General features: G+C 42.5%; 1 protein-coding gene across 3 annotated transcripts in view; it reads right to left on the bottom strand.

The window, feature by feature from the left end:
• SUFU (SUFU negative regulator of hedgehog signaling) overlaps positions 1 to 24,738 on the bottom strand; it is a 90,670-nt gene that overhangs the window by 45,149 nt on the left and 20,783 nt on the right. For 2 of the 3 annotated variants that reach the window (XM_070752835.1, XM_070752838.1), the window contains exons 3-7: positions 24,193 to 24,329; positions 11,157 to 11,299; positions 7,994 to 8,079; positions 4,801 to 4,873; positions 2,516 to 2,672 (exon numbers count right to left, since the gene is read on the bottom strand). In XM_070752835.1, the coding sequence (XP_070608936.1) occupies positions 2,516 to 2,672; positions 4,801 to 4,873; positions 7,994 to 8,079; positions 11,157 to 11,299; positions 24,193 to 24,329 (596 nt within the window). The remainder of the gene's footprint in view (positions 1 to 2,515; positions 2,673 to 4,800; positions 4,874 to 7,993; positions 8,080 to 11,156; positions 11,300 to 24,192; positions 24,330 to 24,738) is intronic. The other variant, XM_070752836.1, reaches the window with a different exon arrangement.

Here is a 24,738-nt window from a genome sequence, read left to right on the forward strand (position 1 = left end):
AGAGTTGACAAGGCGGCTTTGTGATCCCTGTCCTGCCTCATAAATTGCTAAAGAAAACTAGTTGCTATTCCTCTTCTCAGATGCTTGGCCCTCCTCTCAGCAAAAGGGTTCAAAATACAATTGGCCTGGAAAAAGTTTGTTTCCTTCACCTGGAGGGAAGCAACTGACTGTCAGCAAAAAGCTCCATTTTAGCTGCATAATAGTGTTCTGTCTGGGTTCCCCCAGACCTCAACACCAACTGGAAAAAACAGCCAGACACTCTGGTAAAAGCCAAAAGTAGTTTATAACTGGAAAAAATAAGCACAGAGGAAAACCTGTTCTTCCCAACAGACAGGATATAATACGGTACAGCAGGGTCCTGATGTCCAGACAATACAGCAAGCTTCTTGCTGGCACACCCCCCCAAGGTTTCAATAGTCAAAGGCACAAACCAGGATTCCAAGACGCCAAAGTTCACAGTCAGGTCCCACGACTCTCAAAGATAAAACTCCACAAGCCAGGAAGGGTGGGTCTGCCTTTTAGCCTTTCCCAAGAGCACCACACCCAAACCCAGCTGCTGCCACTTTAATGCTGAAAGTATTTAGCCAATTGACTCCGTCTCTGAGTAGCTCTTCGTTGTCGCAGATCAATTATGGCTTGTGCACTTTCCTCTAAGGAATCCAGGCTGCTTGCTGGGGAGAGCTCCCCCTGGTGGGACTCTGGCTGTCCTCCCTCTTCTTCAGCCTGGGATTCCTCCTCGTCTGTCTGCACCTCCTGTTCCTCAGCCTCTCCCTCTGAGCTGGAAACCGACAGAAGGTCAGCCGTTCCCGGAGGGGCCTCAGACGGAACCACAACAAATAGCAATAGCATTTAGACTTATATACCACTTCACAGTGCTTTACAGTCCTCTCTACGTGGTTTACAGAGAGTAAGCATATAAGTACTCAGTAAGAATCAGGAGAACAAATCATTATAGATAGAAACATATAAACATAGAAGACTGACGGCAGAAAAAGACCTCAAGGTCCATCTAGTCTGCCCTTATACTATTTCCTGTATTTTATCTTACAATGGATATATGTTTATCCCAGGCATGGTTAAATTCAGTTACTGTGGATTTACCAACCACGTCTGCTGGAAGTTTGTTCCAAGGATCTACTACTCTTTCAGTAAAATAATATTTTCTCATGTTGCTTTTGATTTCCCCCCCCAACTAAATTGTGTCCCCTTGTTCTTGTGTTCACTTTCCTATTAAAAACACTTCCCTCCTGAACCTTATTTAACCCTTGAACATATTTAAATGTTTCGATCATATCCCCCCTTTTCCTTCTGTCCTCCAGACTATACAGATTGAGTTCATTAAGTCTTTCCTGATACGTTTTATGCTTAAGACCTTCCACCATTCTTGTAGCCCGTCTTTGGACCCGTTCAATTTTGTCAATATCTTTTTGTAGGTGAGGTCTCCAGAACTGAACACAGTATTCCAAATGTGGTCTCACCAGCGCTCTATATAAGGGGATCACAATCTCCCTCTTCCTGCTTGTGATACCTCTAGCTATGCAGCCAAGCATCCTACTTGCTTTTCCTACCGCCCGACCACACTGCTCACCCATTTTGAGACTGTCAGAAATCACTACCCCTAAATCCTTCTCTTCTGAAGTTTTTGAAGTTTCTTCAGAGTAAATTGGGAGACAGATAATTTCAAACGGGGTACGGAAACTGATGTATATGCTCAGTGAAAATGATATATATTTCCATGAGAGAGAGAGAGAAGGGGAGGAGACTTGTCTGTGAACACATTTGCACAACCTTGCATCTGAAAAAAGACTTTATTTTCACAGTACTTACAAAGTTTCTTGAAGACCTAACTTGAAATGGAAATGGTTGCCTAGCTATAATTTACATATGCATGAAGGTCTGGGTATATTTGGAAAGTGCCTGCCTTCTATTTTCACCTAGCTTGGGAAATAAATACACTGCTCAAATAAATAAATAAATAAAGGGAACACTTAAACAACACAATATAACTCCAAGTAAATCAAACCTCTTTGAAATCAAACTGTCCACTTAAGAAGCAACATTGATTGACAATCAATTTCACATGCTGTTGTGCACATTATTCAACTTTGTACAGAACAAAGTATTCAATGAGAATGTTTCATTCATTCGGATCAGGGATGTGTTATTTGAGTGTTCCCTTTATTTTTTTTGAGCAGTATATTTTAACTTTTAGAAATTGACATCAAAAATTTGCTAGAATTCTTGGTATAGTAGCCCTGTTACTATGTAAGATGCCTAGGAACACACACACACACACACACACACACACACACACACATACCCTCACACTCAACACGCACACAAACACACTTCTGTGAGGTTGGTTGGGCCAAGAGAGACTGAGTACCCAAAGTCACCCAGCAGGCTTTCATGGTCGAGGTCAGACTTGAACTCACAGACCCTTGCTTTTTAGCCTGATGCCTTAACGATTGGACCAAATAAACCTTAAGGCTGGTGTGATCAAAGTTTAGCTTACCTTTTCCAGACAACCGTCGAGGATGTGTACCAATGCAGATACTTCTGCTGTCTTCATCGTCCTCTGGTGGCCGGCTAAGGTCATCCCAGGCACATTTTGCACTCACACCACTTAGATTTGAGCCATCTGTTTCAATCCCTTTATCAACTCGGTCCTGCTTAAAAGGATCCCAAACAAGCACGCATTTGAGAACATAGTTCTGTCACCACAGGATCTATTACATATTAATGCCCAGTGTATCAGAAATTAAGAGCTGCAGTACTCACTTTTCACTGCTCTAAAGACACAAAAACTTCAGGTCGTGCAGAATGCGGCCGCGAGAGCCATCGTGGGGCTTCCTAGATTCGCCCACGTTTCTGCAACACTCCGCGGCCTACACTGGCTGCCGATCGGTTTCCGGTCACAATTCAAAGTGTTGGTAATGACCTTTAAAGCCCTACATGGCATTGGGCCAGAATACATCCGGAACCGCCTTCTACCGCACGAATCCCAGCGGCTGATAAGGTCCCACAGAGTTGGCCTTCTCCGGGTCCCGTCGACCAAACAATATCGTTTGGCGGGCCCCAGGGGAAGAGCCTTCTCTGTGGCGGCCCCGGCCCTCTGGAATCAACTCCCCCCAGAGATTAGAACGGCCTCCACGCTCCTTGTCTTTCGCAAACTACTCAAGACCCACCTTTGTCGCCAGGCATGGGGGAGTTAAGATATTTCTTCCCCTAGGCCATTACAAGTTATGCATGGTATGTTTGTGTGTATGTTTGGTTTTTATAATTAGGGTTTTTAGTTGTTTTATTAAATTGGATTGTTATATGTTGTTTTTACCATTGTTGTTAGCCGCCCCGAGTCTGCGGAGAGGGGCGGCATACAAATCCAATAAATAAATAAATAAAAGTCAGCCAGAAATCAATGCCAATGAATACAATGGGCTTAAAACTCAGAACATACTGTAGCTCCGCCCAGTGTAATGTCATTTACGCTGCTTCATGGGACTTTTTTGCGAACCCTATCTGGAGGCATTGAACTTCTGTATTTGTGCATAACGAAGCCTGTGCTCGATCACCAATCGATGGCAGAATGTCTGAGTTGCCAGTAATTTGGTGTCTTGAGCCATAGCATATATTCAAAACTACAATTCATGAAAGCGTAGCATTGCATCAAAAATAAGATTTAATGAATTCCAATCATTAATTCTCCCAGCACGCTCCACTTCCAAAATCAACACCAGAAAGAGATATTTCTGCATCTCATTGACACAACCAATTCAATAGGTCAAGAAAACAACTGTGTCTCCAGTTCTAACATTCACCACCAGATGATGCTGTTAAACTAAATCTTGGCTTTTAAAATAAGAAGGAATAAACTGCAGCAGTCTGATATGAAAACAGAAGTAAAAAACGGATTCAATTTTCCTTTTCACGTGAAAACGAAAGACATGCACAACCTGATCTCCTTGAGAATATCACTGAAGAAACTGTCAGAAACTACATATCCATCAACTATGGTTATGACATTTGGCAATACCGAAGGAAGACTTCACTCTGAGTTTCTGACAGTTTCACATCTAATATTCCAATAATATCAATAATTGCAAAGATCAGTTTCAGCATGCTACTCTATTTCCAATTCAAGAGTGAAGAGTTACATATAGTTTTTTCAAGGCTTTTGAAATCCTTATAGGTCATAAACCATATTGGTTTCTACAAAACAAGGCAATGAACAGATGCATTTCCATTCATATCTCAAGCCCTCAACTTCCCCCAAGCAGACACGGTACCAGAATCTGCACATGGCCCTTTTTGTTGTTTTCGAGGGAGGGAGGAAGGAAGAGGGGAAGGAAAGAAGGCAGGCAGGAGGGAAAGAAGGAAGGAAGGAAATTAGGAAGGGAGGGAGGGGGGAGGGAGGGGGGAGGGGGGAGGGAGGGAGGGAGGGGGGGAGGGGGGAGGGAGGGAGGGAGGGAGGGAGGGAGGAAGGAAGGAAGGAAGGAAGGAAGGAAGGAAGGAAGGAAGGAAGGAAGGAAGGAAGGAAGGAAGGAAGGAAGGAAATTATGTCTGCAAATTAATTCAATAGCAACAGTAAAGCTAATCTGAACTGAACCACTTATTGATCATGGTTCCAAGGACTGGGAGCAAGAAGACTCACAAGTCAAAAATTGACAGCAAAGTAACAAAATAATTGACTTTTTTTTTTGGAGAACATTCAAATACACGGAGAGAATTGCTTTGGGTTACAAATGCAATTGTGTCCACTCATCATGAAATATCAATAAACTAAATAATTAAAATGCATACTTGCAGATGTGGATCTATTTCGAATATTGTTTCCCCACGTCGCATATCTGTGATTAACCATGGACCTCCTGCTCTATAGGTATACAAAAAAAAAGAACAATAGTTAGCCGCAACTACCCCCAGAATTTTAGGGTGTTTTGTGCATCTTTATTTACTATATCTTAAATTACAAAACGGCTTCTCCAATTCTCTTTGCAGGCTACCAAATTTGTACGAATGTACATATATTATTTAGGTTATCACAATCCTAAGGAAATATGATATCTAAAATATCTTCACAGATATTTATTTTCCCCAAAATAACCAATAGAAGACAGTGTTTTGTAGCTCAGGGTTGAATTTTGGGGTCCATGGTACTCTCTGAGTTTGATTATTTTCTTGTACACATTTAATTAGCGAACTAGGTAAGCTCATCAGTGCAAGAAGGGAGTGTGGATTGATTTCATTTTTTATATTAGGGGCTTCTTCTGCCTTGCGGTATTGGTGAGAATGATATTAGTGATTCCTTGATGAGGCTGCTGCTTACTGAAAGCTTGTTTGTTTGACCTGGTAATTTCCTGATTGAAGTATTTATTTTGTTGATTGTTGGTGAGGAGGTGTTTTGGTCTCCACCCCTTTTGGTTTTTTTATTGTCTCTTTTGAATGGTAAATATATATTATTTCTCTCTATGTGTCTGGTGGTGGCCGATTTGCTTTCATGCCATGCTTCCAGGAATTCTCTAGTACAGTGATACCTTGTCTTACGAACTTAATTGGTTCTAGGAGGAGGTTCGTAAGGTGAAAAGTTAGTAAGACGAAACAATGTTTTCCATAGGAAACAATGGAAAACTGATTAATGTGTGCAAGCCCCCTCCCCCCCAAAATCGCAAAAACGGTGCTTCGCTGGGTGCTGCCGCCCGGCTGTCACCTTCTGAAACAGCTGGGTGCTTCTCGGCGTTCTCCTGAACGCCGAACCCGGAAGTTCAGCAAAAGTTCGGGTTCGGCATTCAGGTTTGGGAGACCGCTGAGAAGCGCCGCCGCCCGGCTGTCACCTTTGCAGAAGAGCCGTGGAGCTGTCGGCCGGTTGGGAGGCTCAAACGGAGGTGGGGAATCCCAATAGATAATTACAGGGGTGGAGCTTTGACGTCACCAAGACGTCCTTCCTGGAGTCCACGTTTCAGCCGGCCAGGAAGGACGTCTCCGTGACGTCAAAGCTCCGCCCCTGGAATTCCCTATTGGGATTCCCCACCTCCGTTTGAGCCTCCCGACTGGCCGACAGCTCCACGGCTCTTCTGCGGAAACAGCCGGGCGGCGGGGCTTCTCAGCGGTCTCCCGAACCCAAACCTTTGCTGAACGTCCGGATTTGGCATTCGGGAGAACGCCGAGAAGCCCCCCGGCTGTTTCAGAAGGTGACAGACAGGCGGCAGCACTTCTCAGCGGCCTCCCGAACCCGAACCTTTGCCGAACTTCTGGGTTTGGCGTTTGCAGCGGCGGGTTCATAAGGCAAAAAGTTCGTAAGAAGAGGCAAAGAAATTCCGAACCCCAGGTTCGTATTTCGAAAAGTTCGTATGACGAGGGGTTCGTATGACGAGGTATTAGTGTATTTTTGGACTTGGCTTTGCCTAGGATGGTCAGTGCTCCAGCTGAAACTATCTGTCCATGTGTTGTGAAATAAAGGAATTTTCATCCTATCTTCTGACTGCTAGTCGGTGTTCATGGTCTTCTACCTGTTTGTCCTACATAGTAGCTGTTATAGTCCTTACGTTGTATAATACAGTGGAACCCCGACATAAGAGCTGCTCTACTTAAGAGCAACTCGAGATAAGAGCTGGGAGGGGAGAGATATTTTTGTTCTACTTACAAGCCCAAATTCGAGATACAAGCGCCAAGGAGCTGTCTCCTGAAGCCAAACGCTAACTTCCGCGTTCGGCTTCAGGAGACAGCTGCGAAGCGGCGCGCGTGTTTTAAAAGGTTGTAGCCGGCCTGGGGGGCTCGGGGGGGGGGGTGCTTGCAGCTTTCTTTCTTGCTCTTTTTCTTTCTCTCTTTTACCTTCCCTTCCTCTATTTCTTCTTTTCTTTCTCCTTCCCACCTTCTTCCCTCCCTCCCTCCTTTCACTCATTCCTCTCTTACTCTCCCCTTTCATAAGTTTCCTTGCTTCCTTCCTCTGTTCCTGTCCCTTCCCCCTTTCTTTCTTGCTTTCTTTCTTGCTTTCTTTCTTGCTCTTTTTCTTTCTCTCTTTTACCTTCCCTTCCTCTATTTCTTCTTTTCTTTCTCCTTCCCACCTTCTTCCCTCCCTCCCTCCCTTCACTCATTCCTCTCTTACTCTCCCCTTTCATAAGTTTCCTTGCTTCCTTCCTCTGTTCCTGTCCCTTCCCTCTTTCCTTCCTTCCTTCCCACCCTCCGTCCATTCATTCACCCATTCCTCTCTTGATCGCTTAAAGCTGGTCCCTGGTGCAAAAAGGGTTGGGGACCTCTGTCCTACAGGATTGGGTGGCAGAGAAGTTGAACATATGTAAATTTAAAAGTTTAAGAAAGTTTACAAGTTAAGTGAAAGAAACTTCATTATTCATTTATATGTACATGTACATTTCTTCATTAAAAACATGTCTTTCTGCATAATTTAGACTAACTTTGTGAGTTTTTTGAGGGCTGGAACCAATTAAAATTATTTACATTAATTCCTATGGGGAAAAGTCGTTCGAGATAAGAGCTGCTCGACTTAAGAGCCCAGGTCCGGAACAAATTAAACTCGTATATCGAGGTACCACTGTATAGATCAGTGTTTCCCAACCTTGGCCACTTGAAGATATCTGGACTTCAACTCCCAGAATTCCCCAGCCAGCGAATGCTGGCTGGGGAATTCTGGGAGTTGAAGTCCAAATATCTTCAAGTGGCCAAGGTTGGGAAACACTGATATAGATGACTCCTGCTTTTACTTCTCGGCCTGCTGGGACTTTTGGTTTACTTATGATGCTTTGGAGGGCTTTAGTTGGTTTGTGTACTATAGTGATGCCATAACTAACCAAATAAATTGCAGTTTCAAGTTGTACTGTGAAATTAGAAGGGAGGGGGAACCGCAACTATTTAAGTATACAGGGGTTTTAAAAAAAATATTTCAAGTGTAGCATTTGAAAGTGACTGAACTTATCTTAATCAGACATTATCTTTTAATTGCTTATATGACTTCCAAATCAGGTGGAAATGCTCTACTTACACAGGAACAGTCCGAAGCAATTCTAATATACCCTGCCCGTTCCACTGCTGTGCTGCATGAAGCTCTTCTGTACATACGCCAACAATCTAGAACAATAAAATAAAAATAATAACAAGATCTTTTTATACATAACAAGAACATATATTGGAGAAATTAACATGATGCAGCACAAATTTAAACGATGGGGGGGAATAAGGTGGGGGAGTCCTGTCTACTGTAGGAAGGGATCTAAAATCTGAGCAAAACTCTAGTGAATACGTTTTGGCTAAGATCAATTGTAGCCTTTTTGTAATCATAGGTTCTTAGGCACTGAGCATTGGGATAGAATATTGCTGAAGGGTGATGTTTTAGCCTAATTGGGTGCTGAATAAAACCTTATTCTTCCTCTATAGAAAGGGAGCAAGAGTCCAGACTGAGTAAGAAAGCTGCAGAATCCATGAGCACGTGGAAAATAATTAACTTGATATACAGCATGAAGATAACGTATAGCTAATTTCCATATAAGGAAATATATGCCTTACTCTCATTCCTTTGCTAATCACCAGTAAACACACAATCCAGGAAAAGGCAATGAATGGAGCTTCCATTAATTATCTATAGGGAAGCCACGAGGAGGTTGCCTTATACAGCGCATGACTGAATGGTAGTTGGGGGATGGCTTAATGTATGTGGCGTTCGCGGATTGGTTATTCTGTACCACATGTCAGGAAAAGTAAAATACAATCGAGGTCGTCTCATTGAGAAAATTTTCTCCGTTGCTTCATTTTGATGTGGCGATTATGGCATCCTGTGCCTTCCTAGAGGTCGGCCCACTGGGGAAGGACAGTTTCCCTTCATAGCCTTTCAGAACCACTAGCGCTTACTAGACTCCCCGTGAGTATTTGGAGCATTTCCCTCCCGTCAGAAAGCTCAGAGAGGCTCCAGAGGGGAGGGAAAGAGAAACATTCACCCCACCCCTAGAAGGCTGGCATTGGCTAACATTTTCATTATTTCTCCAGCATGCCAAAGGAAATCCAGTGTTTCCATGATCACGTTCCCTGATGGGATGGGGGGAAAGGCCTGAACTTCTCAGGTGTGGTGGGAGGCCTGGGCCATCTCCCTGCCATACTATACCCAGGGTTCCTTGGTGGTCTGCTTAATAACCACGATGGAAGAGCTGGGGGTTGCAGTTGCTGAGTAGTCACTTGGCATCTCGTTTAACAACTGCTTTGCTCAACTAGCCAACTTATTTATATTTATTTATTTATTTATTTATTTTATTGGATTTGTATGCCGCCCCTCTCCGGAGACTCAGGGCGACTAACAGCAATAATAAGACAGCGTACAATAATAATCCAATACTAAAAACGATTAAAAACCCATTAATATAAAAACCAAACATACATACAGACATACCATGCATAAAATTGTAAAGGCCTAGGGGGAAAGAGTATCTCAATTCCCCCATGCCTGGCAGCAGAGGTGGGTTTTAAGTAGCTTACGAAAGACAAGGAGGGTGGGGGCAATTCTAATTTCTTGGGGGAGTTGGTTCCAGAGGGCCGGGGCCGCCACAGAGAAGACTCTTCCCCTGGGTCCCACCAAGCGGCATTGTTTAGTTGACGGGACCCGGAGAAGACCCACTCTGTGGGACTTAACTGGTCGCTGGGCCCAGTTCCTGGCCCTATTGTCATTTATTTATTGTATTGTTTATTTATTGTATCATTTATATATTTATTTATTGTAGTGTAAAGGATCTTTAGATGTACAAAAGAAAGAAATTGAAGTCTAATGAAAATGAACTAAAGGGAGCTAAAAGACTACCACAATTGTCACGGGAAGTATTTAGTACTTAGGCTTGAATAAAATTACTTAACATGTTTTTTAATAGGAAACAATGTATGGTGTTTTTTTAATAGCTAAAAATATGAAATGACAGATAATTGTTTATATAAAAAGATAAAATACACTGCTCAAAAAAATAAAGGGAACACTTAAACAACACAATATACAGTGATCCCCCGCTCGTTGCGAGGGTTCCGTTCCAGGACCCCCCGCAACGAGCGGGTTTTCGCGAAGTAGCGCTGCGGAAGTAAAAACACCATCTGCGCATGTGCAGATGGTGTTTTTAACTTCCGCAGCGCTAGCGAGGAGCCGAAGATTGGGGGCGGCGCGGCTGTTTTAAAACGTCGCCGCCGACATGGGGGGCTCGCTAGCACCCCCCCGAACCCCCAACCCGGGTTTGGGGGGGTGCTAGCAAGCCCCCCATGTCGGCGGCGACGTTTTAAAACACCCGCGCGGCTTTCCAATGAGTCCCGAAGACAAACGCGGAAGTTTGACGTTTGTCTTCGGGACTCATTGGAAAGCTCCGATCGTTTTAAAGCAGGCGCGCCGTTCTTCGCTGACTCCTAAAGCGGGGAAGTTCACCAGGAGTCAGCGGAGAACGGCGCAACTGTTTTAAAACGATCGGAGCTTTCCAATGAGTCCCGAAGACAAACGTCAAACTTCCGCGTTTGTCTTCGGGACTCATTGGAAAGCCGCGCGGAGCCCCCCATGTCGGCGGGGACGTTTTAAAACACCCGCGCGGCTTTCCAATGAGTCCCGAAGACAAACGCGGAAGTTTGACGTTTGTCTTCAGGACTCATTGGAAAGCTCCGATCGTTTTAAAACAGTTGCGCCGTTCTCCGCTGACTCCTGGCGAACTTCCCGGGCGAAGGGCGAAGGGCGGGCGAGCGGGTGCTGGGGGGGGGCTTCGCCCTCCCGCCAGCAAGAGGGGGAAGACCCAGGGAAGCCTCCCAGCAGCTGATCTGCCGGGCGCCATCTACGAATGCGTGCCCATAGAAAAAAGGGCACGCATGCGCAGATGGTGTTTTGACTTCCGGGTTCAAAAATCGCAAATTACCCTGTTCGCAATTGTCGGGGACGCAATAACCGGGGGATCACTGTAACTCCAAATTAATCAAACTTTTGTGAAATCGAACTGTCCACTTAGGAAGCAACACTGATTGACAGTCAATTTCACATGCTGTTGTGCACATTCAACTTTGCATAGAACAAATTATTCAATTAGAATATTTCATTCATTCAGGTCTAGGATGTGTTATTTGAATGTTCCCTTTATTTCTTCCAGCAGTATATAATTTCTTATAGACAATTCTAAGAACACTGACCGCTAGAGAATACATACCTGGAGAAATGATATAAGTCCAAATGGTGTCTGAACTGGCTGCATTTGTGGATCTTCAGTCAGGAGCATATGTTGGATTCTAGACTCACTGTTGTCCAATGGACTATGCCATGATACATGGTCACCACTACAGAATGTATTTTCTGTTGAGGAAAATGAAGGCAAATTTCCTAAAAACCTGGAATAATCAATAAATGGCCAAAACAAGCATGACATCACCACGAAACACTACCCATTTATTTTCTATTGTTCTTATGTATTATTATGATTATGATTATTAATTAGATTTGTATGCCGCCCTTCTCCGAAAACTTGAGGCGGCTCACAGAATAAATATAGAAACAAAGCGTACAAAACAAATCTAATACATTAAAAAACTACAGCTAAAAACCCTATACAGTGGTACCTCTACTTATGAACTTAATTCGTTCCGTGACCAGGTTCGTAAGTAGAAAAGTTCGTAAGTAGAAGCAATTTTTCCCATAGAAATCAATGGAAAAGCGAGTGGACAAAGTGAAGGCTAATGGAGTAGAGATGGACTGCGAGGAGAAGCGAGGACTGGAGGTCCTATCGAAGGCTAACACCACCCCAAATCGCTCCCAACATCACCCCTCCAGATGCTTCCTTTGCCATCTGCTCGATCATGGACCAGACTCTGGACCAGACAGTCTACCAGATGGGACTGGATTCTCCCATTTTCCTTCATGAAAAAAGGGTGTATCAGGTAAGACCAACACTCCTTCTCCATAGAATTGACAGGAGAATCCAGGATGGGACATACCAAAGCTTCGCTGTCCTACAGGTGGGAACTGCTCTGGTCTGGAATTCCTGCATCCTCATACACTCTCCATAGGACATGTCTGCCAAAAGCCATCTCAGTTGATGCACAAGTGTCCAGTCTATAGTGCCGGATGAACAGTGAAGGAGATATCCACATCACCACTGACAAATTTCCTCCATAGAAGCCTGTGTTGCTCAGTCCGCCACCGTGACCGCACTCCTGGTGGAATGTGCAACCATAGAACCCCCCTGTTTGGATGAAAATCATGGTCCTTTCTCACCGATAAAGCCGCCAAGTCTGATATCTGTCTGGCTGAAGTGATGGCCACCAGGAAGGCCACCTTATACATAAGCAGACATAGGCAAGTCTCTCTTAAGGGCTCAAATGGTGCCAAAATAAGGGCCTGCAACACTTTGGGCGAATCTCAGGTGGGGTAGCGGTGCATCACTAGGGGCTTCAAATTGGAGGCACCCCGGAGGGAGGCTCGCATACTGGAGTGGTGAGCGATGGAGTTTAGGTCTACAAACCTCAAAACTGAGGCCAGGGCTGCTACCTGCCATTGTAAAGTGTTAGGTGACAGTCCTTTCTCCAGACCTTCCTGCAAAAATTCCAGTACATCTGCCACCAATAACAAGGTGGGGTCTAGATGGCCCTTAGCACATCAGCCGCAAAACATTTTCTAGGTTGCATTGTAAATGCGAGTGGCAGAAGGCTGTCTTGCTTTTTGGATCGTCCAAATGACCGTACTGGAGAACCTCTCACATTTCAGTAATCCCCGCTCAACCGCCAGATGGTCAGCTGGAGACACTGAGGCTTTGGATGAATGATGGGACACTGGCTGAGGAAGACTCTCCGGGGGAATCCTCCAGGGTCTGGAGATCAAAAGGCTGACCAGATTGGCAAACCACAGTCTTCTGGGCCAGTGGGAAGTTACCAACAAGTTCTCTGTCCTCTCTTGACAGCACCTTCCTAGAATCAGGAGGAAGGGGGGGAAGGCATGCAATAGATCCTTGGGTGATGGGCAGTGTAGTGCATCGACCCCTTCTGCCCCCCCAGTGCTGGAAACCTCATAAAGAATAGGGGAAGGTGAGCGCTCAATGGAGAGGTGAAAAGATCCAAAATCGGATGGCCGAACCATTCTGATAGCTCCACAAACAGACTGGGATGAAGGCACCACTCTGAATGGTTGACAGTAGCCCTGCTCAGCCAGTCTATCCAGACACTGGAAACACCGGCAATGTGCTCTGCTTCCTACATGAGGGACTTCGACCGAGCGCTTTTAAAAGTCTTCCAAACTGCTCCCTTCTCTCATTGCTTGAAGAACCAGGAATTTTTATCCAAAAATAAATTCACCTCAGCAGCTCTTGGAGTTTGAAAAACAGCATCCAAAAGAGCTGAGACCGAGTTGAAAACTGGGGACCGTTATCAGGGAGGCATGTCCTCAGATTTTCCACTCATAGAGCTATGAGACTATAGCAACCCTTCCTGGATTCTCCTGTCAACTCTATGGAGAATGTCCATAAGTCACATGTCCATCTGGACACCAATGATTAGAAGGCAAAAGTTACCACTCTTTTTTTTTAAACAAGTCTTCTATGAAGTGACTATTCTCTTTAAAATTCATTTTAGTCACAAGACAATTGTGTGTCCAATCACACTTGGCCAATAAAATTATATTCTATTCTACCGTGTTTCCCCGAAAATAAGACACTGTCTTATATTAATTTTTGCTCCAAAAGTTTTGCTACGTCTTATTTTCGGGGGTGGGTGGGTGCCTTATATTTCTCAAGTAAGACAAATTCACAGGCAGAAAAGCTGACACCCCCAAAGAAAGTGTACCGTACGGTATACTGATTACGGTACGGTACCTGTCAGTATGGCACCCACACACACAAACGACGGCACTTATATGGTACAACAGTATACTCCCGCTATTGCAGCTTCCGGCCACCAGAGGAACTACAGTCTACACATTGTAGTGAAGACTGTAATGGCGGTGAGACAGCAGCAGACTCTGTCTGCTGTAGTGGATGGTACAAAGCGATGGAAGGGGCCAGCAGGGGATGCCACATTGTTACGGTACCGCTATGAACAGCTTTGAATGGTACCGTATGTTTTTCCACCGTACCGTATGTAAACTTGACTACGCCTTATTTTCGGGGAGTGCCTAATATTAGCAAATTCTGCAAAACCTCTGACATGCCTTACTTTCAGGGTACGTCTTATTTTCGGGGAAACGGGGTATTTTAGCAAGCTGGTACAGAAGGATCTCTGATCGTCCTACTCATTCATCTGAATTGGATTCCATGATGTTTATACATAAAATGTTGATCCTGCCAACCCATGCCAGGAACCCTAAGTTCCAGGAAAATGTAGTGAAAAATTATTTTTATTTTGCAAAATTATGTGTCATTTTTCATTAAAAAAGAGTCAATGTGGCTTACAAAGTTACAACAAAAACAGTAAGGCGCCAGGCTAGAAACCGGAACACTAGGAGTTCAAACTCTGCCTTAGCCATGAAAACCATGAGTGACCTTGAGCCAGTCGCTCTCTGTCAGACCAACTCCCCTCACAGAGTTGTTGCAAAAATAGGAGAAGGAAGAAGTATTAGACACATTTGCTGCCTTGAGTTATTTATAAAAATAATAAAGGCAGCAGATAATAAACAAACAAATCAAACAATCAATCAATGCAACCTTGATAAATAAATTGTCCAGACCCTGGCAAAAACATCCCAATATAGGAATCCAAATATTTTGTTAAAAAATTTACACCTACTTTGTTTCTAGAAACTAATCAGAATAAAAATGCTTAACATATAGCAGTAAAGGTAAAATCCATATATTATAATCATTCATAGTTGGCTGTTAGCTTACAGTTGTATCTTAATGGCGGTATAAAAAGCTCAGATTTTAATACATCATTGCTTTCTGTTAAATTTTATCTGTTTGCACAAAAGGATGAATACAAACAAGTTTTAATACCATATGTTAAACATGCCTGGGATAAACATATATCCATCCTAAGATAAAATACAGAAAATAGTATAAGGGCAGACTAGATGGACCATGAGGTCTTTTTCTGCCGTCAGACTTCTATGTTTCTATGCATTTCCAACAATCTCCCTCTATTATCCTAATTGATCTACAGGGCATCTTTGGAACCATAGAGAATCTGATCATGGAAAAATCTGTTAATCCCATGGCTATAGGAAAATATAATTCTACAGACCAACAACTATGAGGGTTAAAGCATTTATTTGAGCTAGGCTATGGTCGCTGGAAGTAGCATAACTTTTAGTCTCCAAATCCACTTAGGAAATATCTTGCAGGAAGATCAAGAAAAAAATATTTTCATTGGAAACCATCACAACCTTAGAGGGAAACTTGGGTTTTTTGACCACCATGAAGCTACAGCAATTTGGCCAGAGGATTAGGTGATTAGTGTAACCTAAGCAAGAAATATTTCACATTTCAACAGACATGTATGGAAAATCAATTGATACATTTAGATTTCAAAAGCATGTAAAGACCTATAAAGAAAAGAGACATGGAGCTGCTCAACAATATTCAAAACCATTTTAAGAGTCTTTAGGATTCCAATTTTCAATGTCTTCCAATTCATAAGACTTCAATTATTATTTTATTACTTGGATTTGTATGCCGCCCCTCTCCGAAGACTCGGGGCGGCTCACAGCATGTAAAACAAATCATAGTAATCAGACAGATTTAAGATATTTAAATATTTTTTTAAAAAAACCAGATACTAACAGACACACACACAGACACACCATGCATAAGTTAAACGTGCCCGGGGGAGATGTTTCAGTTCCCCCATGCCTGACGGCAGAGGTGGGTTTTAAGGAGTTTACGGAAGGCAGGAAGAGTAGGGGCAGTTCTAATCTCCGGGGGGAGTTGGTTCCAGAGGGCCGGTGCCGCCACAGAGAAGGCTCTTCCCCTGGGGCCCGCCAACCGACATTGTTTAGTTGACGGGACCCGGAGTAGGCCCACTCTGTGGGACCTAATCGGTCGCTGGGATTCGTGCGGCAGGAGGCGGTCTCGGAGATATTCTGGTCCAATGCCATGAAGGGCTTTAAAGGTCATAACCAACACTTTGAATTGTGACCGGAAACTGATCGGCAGCCAATGCAGACTGCGGAGTGATGGTGAAACATGGGCATACCTAGGTAAGCCCATGACTGCTCTCGCAGCTGCATTTTGCACGATCTGAAGTTTCCGAACACTTTTCAAAGGTAGCCCCATGTAGAGAGCATTACAGTAGTCGAACCTCGAGGTGATGAGGGCATGAGTGACTGTGAGTAGTGAGTCCCGGTCCAAATAGGGCCGCAACTGGTGCACCAGGCGAACCTGGGCAAACGCCCCCCTCGCCACAGCTGAGAGATGTTGTTCTAATGTGAGCTGTGGATCGAGGAGGACGCCCAAGTTGCGGACCCTCTCTGAGGGGGTCAATAACTCCCCCCCCAGGGTAATGGACGGACAGATGGGATTGTCCTTGGGAGGCAAAACCCACAGCCACTCCGTCTTATCCGGGTTGAGCTTGAGTCTGTTGACACCCATCCAGGCCCCAACAGCGTCCAGGCACCGGCACATCACTTCCACCGCTTCGTTGACTGGGCATGGGGTGGAGATGTAAAGCTGGGTATCATCCGCATATTGATGATACCTCAATACTAAATACTTTAATTATATAAACCTCAAAACACTATTTTCCATAATGAAAGGAGTTACAAAGCAACTTATTCCCGAAGCTTGTGTTTTTGTCACAGTATTTTCTTGATTCTGTATTTTATTAGATTACTTCCTTCAGGAAATCCCAACCATTTCCAACTGGTTTTCAAATGCTAATTCAATATCTCTGCTGGAAGTCCAGCTTTTTGTATCTATTTGGATGAAGACTATTTAAGAAATGACTTTCTTCTACAGATGTAACATTCATACACTGCTCAATTAAATTGCAGCAACCAACTATATGAAAAATTATATGGATTCAATTTAAAAGCCTCAAAGTCTCCAATATCAAACTGGGTGGATAAAAATTGATTTAAAAAACAAACAAAAAGATCAGATTTTTAAAAAAAATTAATTGTTTTTTTATTTAAATCAAATGTATTTTAATAAAATGCTTTTGGAGTAAAAATCTACCTATAGTTTTCTATTTAACATACAATAATAATTTAGTTTATTCATAATGAAATGGAGCTTAGGTATGTAGCATAAGGCTGTGTATTCTGCAATATTCTCATTTTTTGTTCACTCATTCAATGAATCCAAGCTCTGCAAGGTAAATAGGAAACCTTCATTTTGTTTTATAATAATAATAATAATAATAATAATAATAATAATAATAATCAACAGACGATCCAAAGTGCACACTCTGTAAAGAAACAGATGAAACAATCGATCACATACTCAGCTGCTGCAAAAAGATTGCACAGACTGACTACAAGCATAGACACGATGCTGTGGCACAGATGATCCACTTGAACTTGTGCCAGAACTACCATTTACCAGTGGCAAAGAACTGGTGAGATCATAAGCCCGAAAAAGTGGTCGAAAATGAGCAAGCAAAACTACTGGGGGACTTCCGACTTCAGACTGACCGAATTCTGAAGCATAACACACCAGACATCCTGATTGTGGAGAAAAAGAAAGTATGGATCATCGACATCGCAATCCCAGGGGACAGCAGAATTGAGGAGAAGCCGCTAGAGAAATTAGTGAAATACGAAGATCTAAAAATCGAGCTGCAAGGTCTCTGCATAAGCCAGTGAAAGTGGTCCCAGTGGTACTTGGCACACTGGGTGCAGTGCCAAAGGATCTCAGCGGACATTTGAAAACCATCAGAATTGACAAAATCTCCATCTGTCAATTGCAAAAGGCCGCTTTACTGGGATCGGCAAACATAATTTGCCGCTACATCACGCAGTCCTAGGTGCTTGGGAAGCGCCTGACTGGTAATGAAATCGTTTGCTGTGTTGTATTGACATAATAATAATAATAATAATAATAATAATAATAATAATAATAATAATGATTCTATTCAAGGCACAATTCAAGGTATATCATTGCTAAACCATTATATGAAAAATATGGATGGATGCTATGATTTTTACTTTAAATCAATAAGTGGATAAGAACTAAGAATCTTTATCATTAGCTCTGTTAAAAGATAAAAGGGAAATATCATTTTTATAAAAGGTAAAAGGTACTGTACATATCATTTTTCTGTTGCCACCCACATAACAATTACGACATCTATTAACACCTTGATTTGGACCACCAGCATTTTTAATTTCTGAGATACCTAAATAAATTGAGGTTTATTGAAATTCAATGAGTATCACTAAATGTTATGAGACAACCACAATTAGGTCTTTATAAATATTTATTATTAATGAATCTCTTTGATATGCAAATTTCAAAGCCAGAGTATTATAAGGTATTGTAGATTCCGATTTGTTAAAATATTGGAAACTGATAGATGAAGGAAAAATTAAAATCCGACAATAAGGAGGAGCTTTTGCAAAAATAAAACTGGAATTATAGTGACAATTTCAATTGTCAGTTTAATGGCGAAGGTTTATAATCTTAGAGCATAACTTAGAAACATAGAAACAGAAGACTGACGGCAGAAAAAGACCTCATGATCCATCTAGTCTGCCCTTATACTATTTTTTGTATTTTATCTTACAATGGATATACAGTATGTTTATCCCAGGCATGGTTAAATTCAGTTACTGTGGTTTTACCAATCACGTCTGCTGGAGGTTTGTTCCAAGGATCTACTACTCTTTCAGTAAAATAATATTTTCTCATGTTGCTTTTGATCTTTCCCCCCAACTAACTTCAGATTGTGTCCCCTTGTTCTTATGTTCACTTTCCTATTAAAAACACTTCCCCCCTGAACCTTATTTAACCCTTTGACATATTTAAATGTTTCGATCATGTCCCCCCTTTTTCTTCTGTCCTCCAGACTATACAGATTGAGTTCATTAAGTCTTTCCTGATACGTTTTATACTTAAGACCCTCCACCATTCTTGTAGCCCGTCTTTGGACCCATTCAATTTTGTCAATATCTTTTTGTAGGTGAGGTTTCCAGAACTGAACACAGTATTCCAAATGTGGTCTCACCAGCGCTCTATATAGCGGGATCATAATCTCCCTCTTCCTGCTTGTTATACCTCTAGCTATGCAGCCAAGCATCCTACTTGCTTTTCCTACCGCCCGACCACCCTGCTCACCCATTTTGAGACTGTCAGAAATCACTACCCCTAAATCCTTCTCTTCTGAAGTTTTTGCTAACACAGAACTGCCAATACAATACTCAGATTGAGGATTCCTTTTCCCCAAGTGCATTATTTTACATTTGGAAACATTAAACTGCAGTTTACATTGCTTTGATTCTTGATTCTTAGCTGTCACTGGATCCACATTTTATAGCTGAGGTGAGGTGTGCTATAATTATAGTGATGCCAGAAATAATCTGCAGACTGAAAAACTGGATTCTGAATTAGTCACATTATTCTGTGGTGACATAAGCTTTTACGTTGGAAGTTTAAAGTCCTTATGACTTCCAATAAATGCTTACAAAAATCTCTTACCTATTAGAATGTTACCTATCTTTTACCGCGTTATATGAGAAAATGTTTACTAAAAGAAGCAAAACCCAAAATATGACATTCTAGAACATGGGTTTCAAACTTGCTGCGTCGTGTTGTATCCCGTGACATTTTTTCCCATTCATGGAGCTAGGTTGCTTTATTTTCTTTGTAATATATTTGTTATTCAGTTATTCAACTATACAATATTTTTGCAGCAGCAGTTTAAATGCTATTGTATTAAAGTCTACTTCCAACAAAGATGCCACAGAATCAAGTAATAATTGAAGCCATTTGAATGTGCTTCCAAAGAATTGCACCAATGGTGGCATTCTACTGGTTCGCACTGGTTTGGGTGAACGGAGGCTCTGTTCCCCCGCACAAACATCATCATGGACACTGCGCATATGTAGAAGCGCTACACGTGAGCAAAGCTGGTAACAAAGCAAACCGGTAGCGAAGGTAAGGGAGTAGCACTACTGAACTGCACTCCCAATACTTAAATGATCAAGAAGCAATGGGTGGAAACTAATCAAGGAGAGAAGCAACTTCGAACTAAGGAGAAATTTCCTGACAGTTAGAACTGGAAACAGCTTTACTCCAGAAGTTGTGAATGCTCCAACACTGGGAAGTTTTTAAGAAGATGTTGGATTACCATTTGTCCAAAGTGGTATAGGGTTTCCTGTCTAAGGAAAAGGTTAGACTAGAAGACCTCCAAGACCCCATTCAACTCTGTTCTTCTATTCCAATGATGGCAAATCTATGGTACAGGTGGCACGCAGAGCCATATCTGCTGGCACGTGAGCCTTTGCCAATCTCAGCTCCAACATACATGTGTGTGCCAGCCAGCTGATTTTTGGCTCGCAGAGAGGCTCTGGGAGGGCATTTTTGGCTTCCAGAGAGCCTCCAGGGGGATGGGGGAAGGTGTTTTTAACACACACACACCAGGCTCCAGGGAAGACTTTGGAGCCTGGGGAAGGCGAAACACGAGCCTGCTGGGTTCACCAGAAGTTGGGAAACACACCATTTTGGCCTCCAGAAAGCCTCCGGGGATGGGGGAAGCTGTTTTCGCCCTCCCCAGGCAAGGACTTATGGGTGTGGGCACTCGCTAATTCGTGATAGCGCACGCACACACTCTTTTGGCACCGGAGAGAAAAAAGGTTTGCCATCACTGTTCTATTCTAGTCTAAGATTACAATTCACTTGAATGCAAATTTTAAAGATTCACTCAATAACCCCTAAAAGGTAAATCTGAAGCATGAACCTCTTGTTCAGAAGTCAAAACAGTCATTATCCAATGAAATATTACTCAACATCTACTTGATACACAGGAAGAAAACACTGCTGAGGCTTGAGAGCACTGAATCAAGAAGACTACAGCCTTGTTTTTACTACACAATCTAAGAACAGTTAAAGCTTTTGAAGCAAAAGCCAATTTAAATAGTACAAAACATCCAGGTTTTTTTAATGTGAATGCCATAAAAAGCTCAGTAAAAGATAGTAATTGCCCATTAGATGACTATAGAGACTACAAAGTAATAGATACCCAAAGGGGATATAAAGGAAAAATACAAAATAAAAATAAATAAAAATATTTATCTGAATAAAGCAACGGTGATATGATAAGAATAAATGAGATTGCTTAGCAAACCAGGCTTCAGTAAAAGATATTTTCAGATGAAATATAACTAATTTCTAACCAATAATTAAGAAGAGGGGTGGGAACTGGTTTGTTTATTGGCTGTTGGGATTGAAGTTGGTATTATAGGAATCTCAAACTGTCAAAGCGGAGAAAAACAATTTGTAAACAAAAATTAGACAGCAGAGACGTTCTAAATTGAAAAACTACTACAGGTACAAAACTACTTAAAACTACTACAAAACTCAAAAAAACAGAGCAAAAAACCCAGGATTTTAATTGGCCTGTAAATTATTGATTGATTGATTGATTGATTGATTGATATTTATATGCCACGCAACTCCAGCAGGACTCTGGTTGGCTCACAGAGTAATAATCTGGATACCACTATTCAACTGAACACCAATACAGTGATCCCTCGATTTGCGCGTTCTCGATTAGCGCGAAATGCTGCAACGCGGTTTTTCAAAAAATATTAATTAAAAAATAATTAATAATAAAATAATCAAAATAATAATCAGTCTTCTATGTTTCTATGTTTCTTTAATTTAAAAGCTTGCGAGGATCATTTCCCGCACGCACGCGCACCATCCACCACCTACCCTCTCCTCACACGCACACACAGCACGTTTGTTTCGGACGTCCAACCTCCTCCACAATTCCCGTCTCGGGGTTGCACCTTCGGGGGCATCGGAGGCTGCCAACTGAGCACGACTTGCCAGAAGTTTCGTGACTAGAGCGCGTTTTGATAGGAAAAGACGGACGGGGTGGGAAAGGGCGGGAACGAGGACGGGCGACGGCGATTGTCTCATCTTCCCGAGCGAGAAGAAGAAGAAGAAGCGGTGCCAGTCCCGCCTTCCTGTTGAAGGGATAGGGCTGTCCGGAATTCCCTCCCTGTCACAGGAGAAAGCTTCAGTTTCCCCTTTGCCTTTACCCCATCTTCGGCTCCTCGCTGCTTCCATGCTGCGGAGCCGATCAGCTGTTGGGCGGCTGAAGGAACCTTCCCTTGGTCTTCCCCGCCGCCCACACGCAAACTCCACCATCTGCGCATGTGCGGCCATGAAAAAAAATGGCGCGCATGCGTAGATGGTGTTTTTACTTCCGCATCCAGTATAACGCGGAAATCGGTTAGCGCGGGAGGTCTTGGAACGTAACCCCCGCGCTAACCGAGGGATCACTGTATTCAAAATCCTATTCCTAGAACATGAACAGTTTCCAGAATTCTTCTTAGAATGTTACACCAACACTCCGCAGTCTGCATTGGTTGCCAATCAATTTCCGCTCACAATTCAAAGTGTTGGTTATGACCTATAAAGCCCTTCATGGCATCGGACCAGAATATCTCCGAGACCGCCTTCTGCTGCACGAATCCCAGCGACCGATTAGGTCCCACAGAGTCGGCCTTCTCCGGGTCCCGTCAACTAAACAATGTCGGTTGGCGGGCCCCATGGGGAAGAGCCTTCTCTGTGGCGGCCCCGACTCTCTGGAACCAGCTCCCCCCAGAGATTAGAACTGCCCCTATCCTCCTTGCCTTTCGTAAACTCCTCAAAACCCACCTTTGTCGTCAGGCATGGGGGAATTGAGATATCTCCCCCGGGCCTATATAATTTATGTATGGTATGTTTGTAAGTACAGTGGTACCTCGAGATACGAGTTTAATTCGTTCCGGACCTGGGCTCTTAAGTCGAGCAGCTCTTATCTCGAACGACTTTTCCCCATAGGAATTAATGTAAATAATTTTAATTGGTTCCAGCCCTCAAAAAACTCACAAAGTTAGTCTAAATTATGCAGAAAGACATGTTTTTAATGAAGAAATGTACATGTACATATAAATGAATAATGAAGTTTCTTTCACTTAACTTGTAAACTTTCTTAAACTTTTAAATTTACATATGTTCAACTTCTCTGCCACCCAATCCTGTAGGACAGAGGTCCCCAACCCTTTTTGCACCAGGGACCGGCTTTAAGCGATCAAGAGAGGAATGGGTGAATGAATGGACGGAGGGTGGGAAGGAAGGAAGGAAAGAGGGAAGGGACAGGAACAGAGGAAGGAAGCAAGGAAACTTATGAAAGGGGAGAGTAAGAGAGGAATGAGTGAAGGGAGGGAGGGAAGAAGGTGGGAAGGAGAAAGAAAAGAAGAAATAGAGGAAGGGAAGGTAAAAGAGAGAAAGAAAAAGAGCAAGAAAGAAAGAAAGAAAGAAAGAAAGAAAGAAAGAAAGAAAGAAAGAAAGAAAGGGGGAAGGGACAGGAACAGAGGAAGGAAGCAAGGAAACTTATGAAAGGGGAGAGTAAGAGAGGAATGAGTGAAGGGAGGGAGGGAGGGAAGAAGGTGGGAAGGAGAAAGAAAAGAAGAAATAGAGGAAGGGAAGGTAAAAGAGAGGAAAAAAAAGAGCAAGAAAGAAAGCTGCAAGCACCCCCCCGAGCCCCCCAGGCCGGCTGCAACCTTTTAAAACACGCGCGCCGCTTCGCAGCTGTCTCCTGAAGCCGAACGCGGAAGTTAGCGTTTGGCTTCAGGAGACAGCTCCTTGGCGCTTGTATCTCGAATTTGGGCTTGTAAGTAGAACAAAAATATCTCTCCCCTCCCAGCTCTTATCTCGAGTTGCTCTTAAGTAGAGCAGCTCTTATGTCGGGGTTCCACTGTATGTCTGCTTAAAAATGGGGTTTTCTTAACTACTTTAAATTTTAAATTTTAAATTATTAGATTTGTTATGAATTGTTTTATTATGTTGTGAGCCACCCCGAGTCTACGGAAAGGGGCGGCATACAAATCAAATCAAATCAAATCAAATCAAATCAAATCATCAAATAAATAAATAAATAAATAAAATAGTGTAAGTGATAGCCTCTTATTTGTTTTATCAAAATTACAAATATGAGTTTCATCATTCAGACAAATTACGCAAAATTCAAATTACTAAAATATCAATGAAAAAGGAGTCAGAGATAATTATTAGGGGAAAACCCCACTAGTGTTTAAAGTAAACAGTTAATTTATACCTGATTGGAAGACATATCTGGCTAAGCCTTGCATTAACTCTGCTGGCCAAGTGGGTGGTGCCGATTCCCCAGTTTCACGCTTAAGTCGAAATGTCAGCTCAAATCCAAAACCACTTGGCCCATCTGGTCCAGTAAACCTGAAGGAAATTAACCAGAAAGGTTTCATAAGAAAGATTCAGGAATATACGCTTCGAATTCCACTGCTCATGTATTTTACTTATTTCCTCTGTATCAATACAAATTCACAGTAGTTTACCAAAAAATCAAAAACAACATTGATAGTTAAAATATGCACAAAAGTCATAAATAAATTAAAAACTATTAATAACCAATGAAAGTTAGAACAATGCAAAACTAAATTATAACGATGGCAAAAATGAAACAAAAGATTAATTAAACATTATCTGTCAGTTTGGAATGGCTCCCAAAGTTCAATGGCATCCCATCAAGAAAACTACAGATTATAAAAGTGGATGAGTTTAGAGTAATTTATGCAGAACATTTTACTTTTTATCTACTGATAATTGATAATTCATTAGTTTCCAT

This window comes from Erythrolamprus reginae, chromosome 5 (genome assembly GCF_031021105.1).
Source record: "Erythrolamprus reginae isolate rEryReg1 chromosome 5, rEryReg1.hap1, whole genome shotgun sequence".
In the NCBI taxonomy this organism is placed as follows: domain Eukaryota; kingdom Metazoa; phylum Chordata; class Lepidosauria; order Squamata; family Dipsadidae; genus Erythrolamprus; species Erythrolamprus reginae.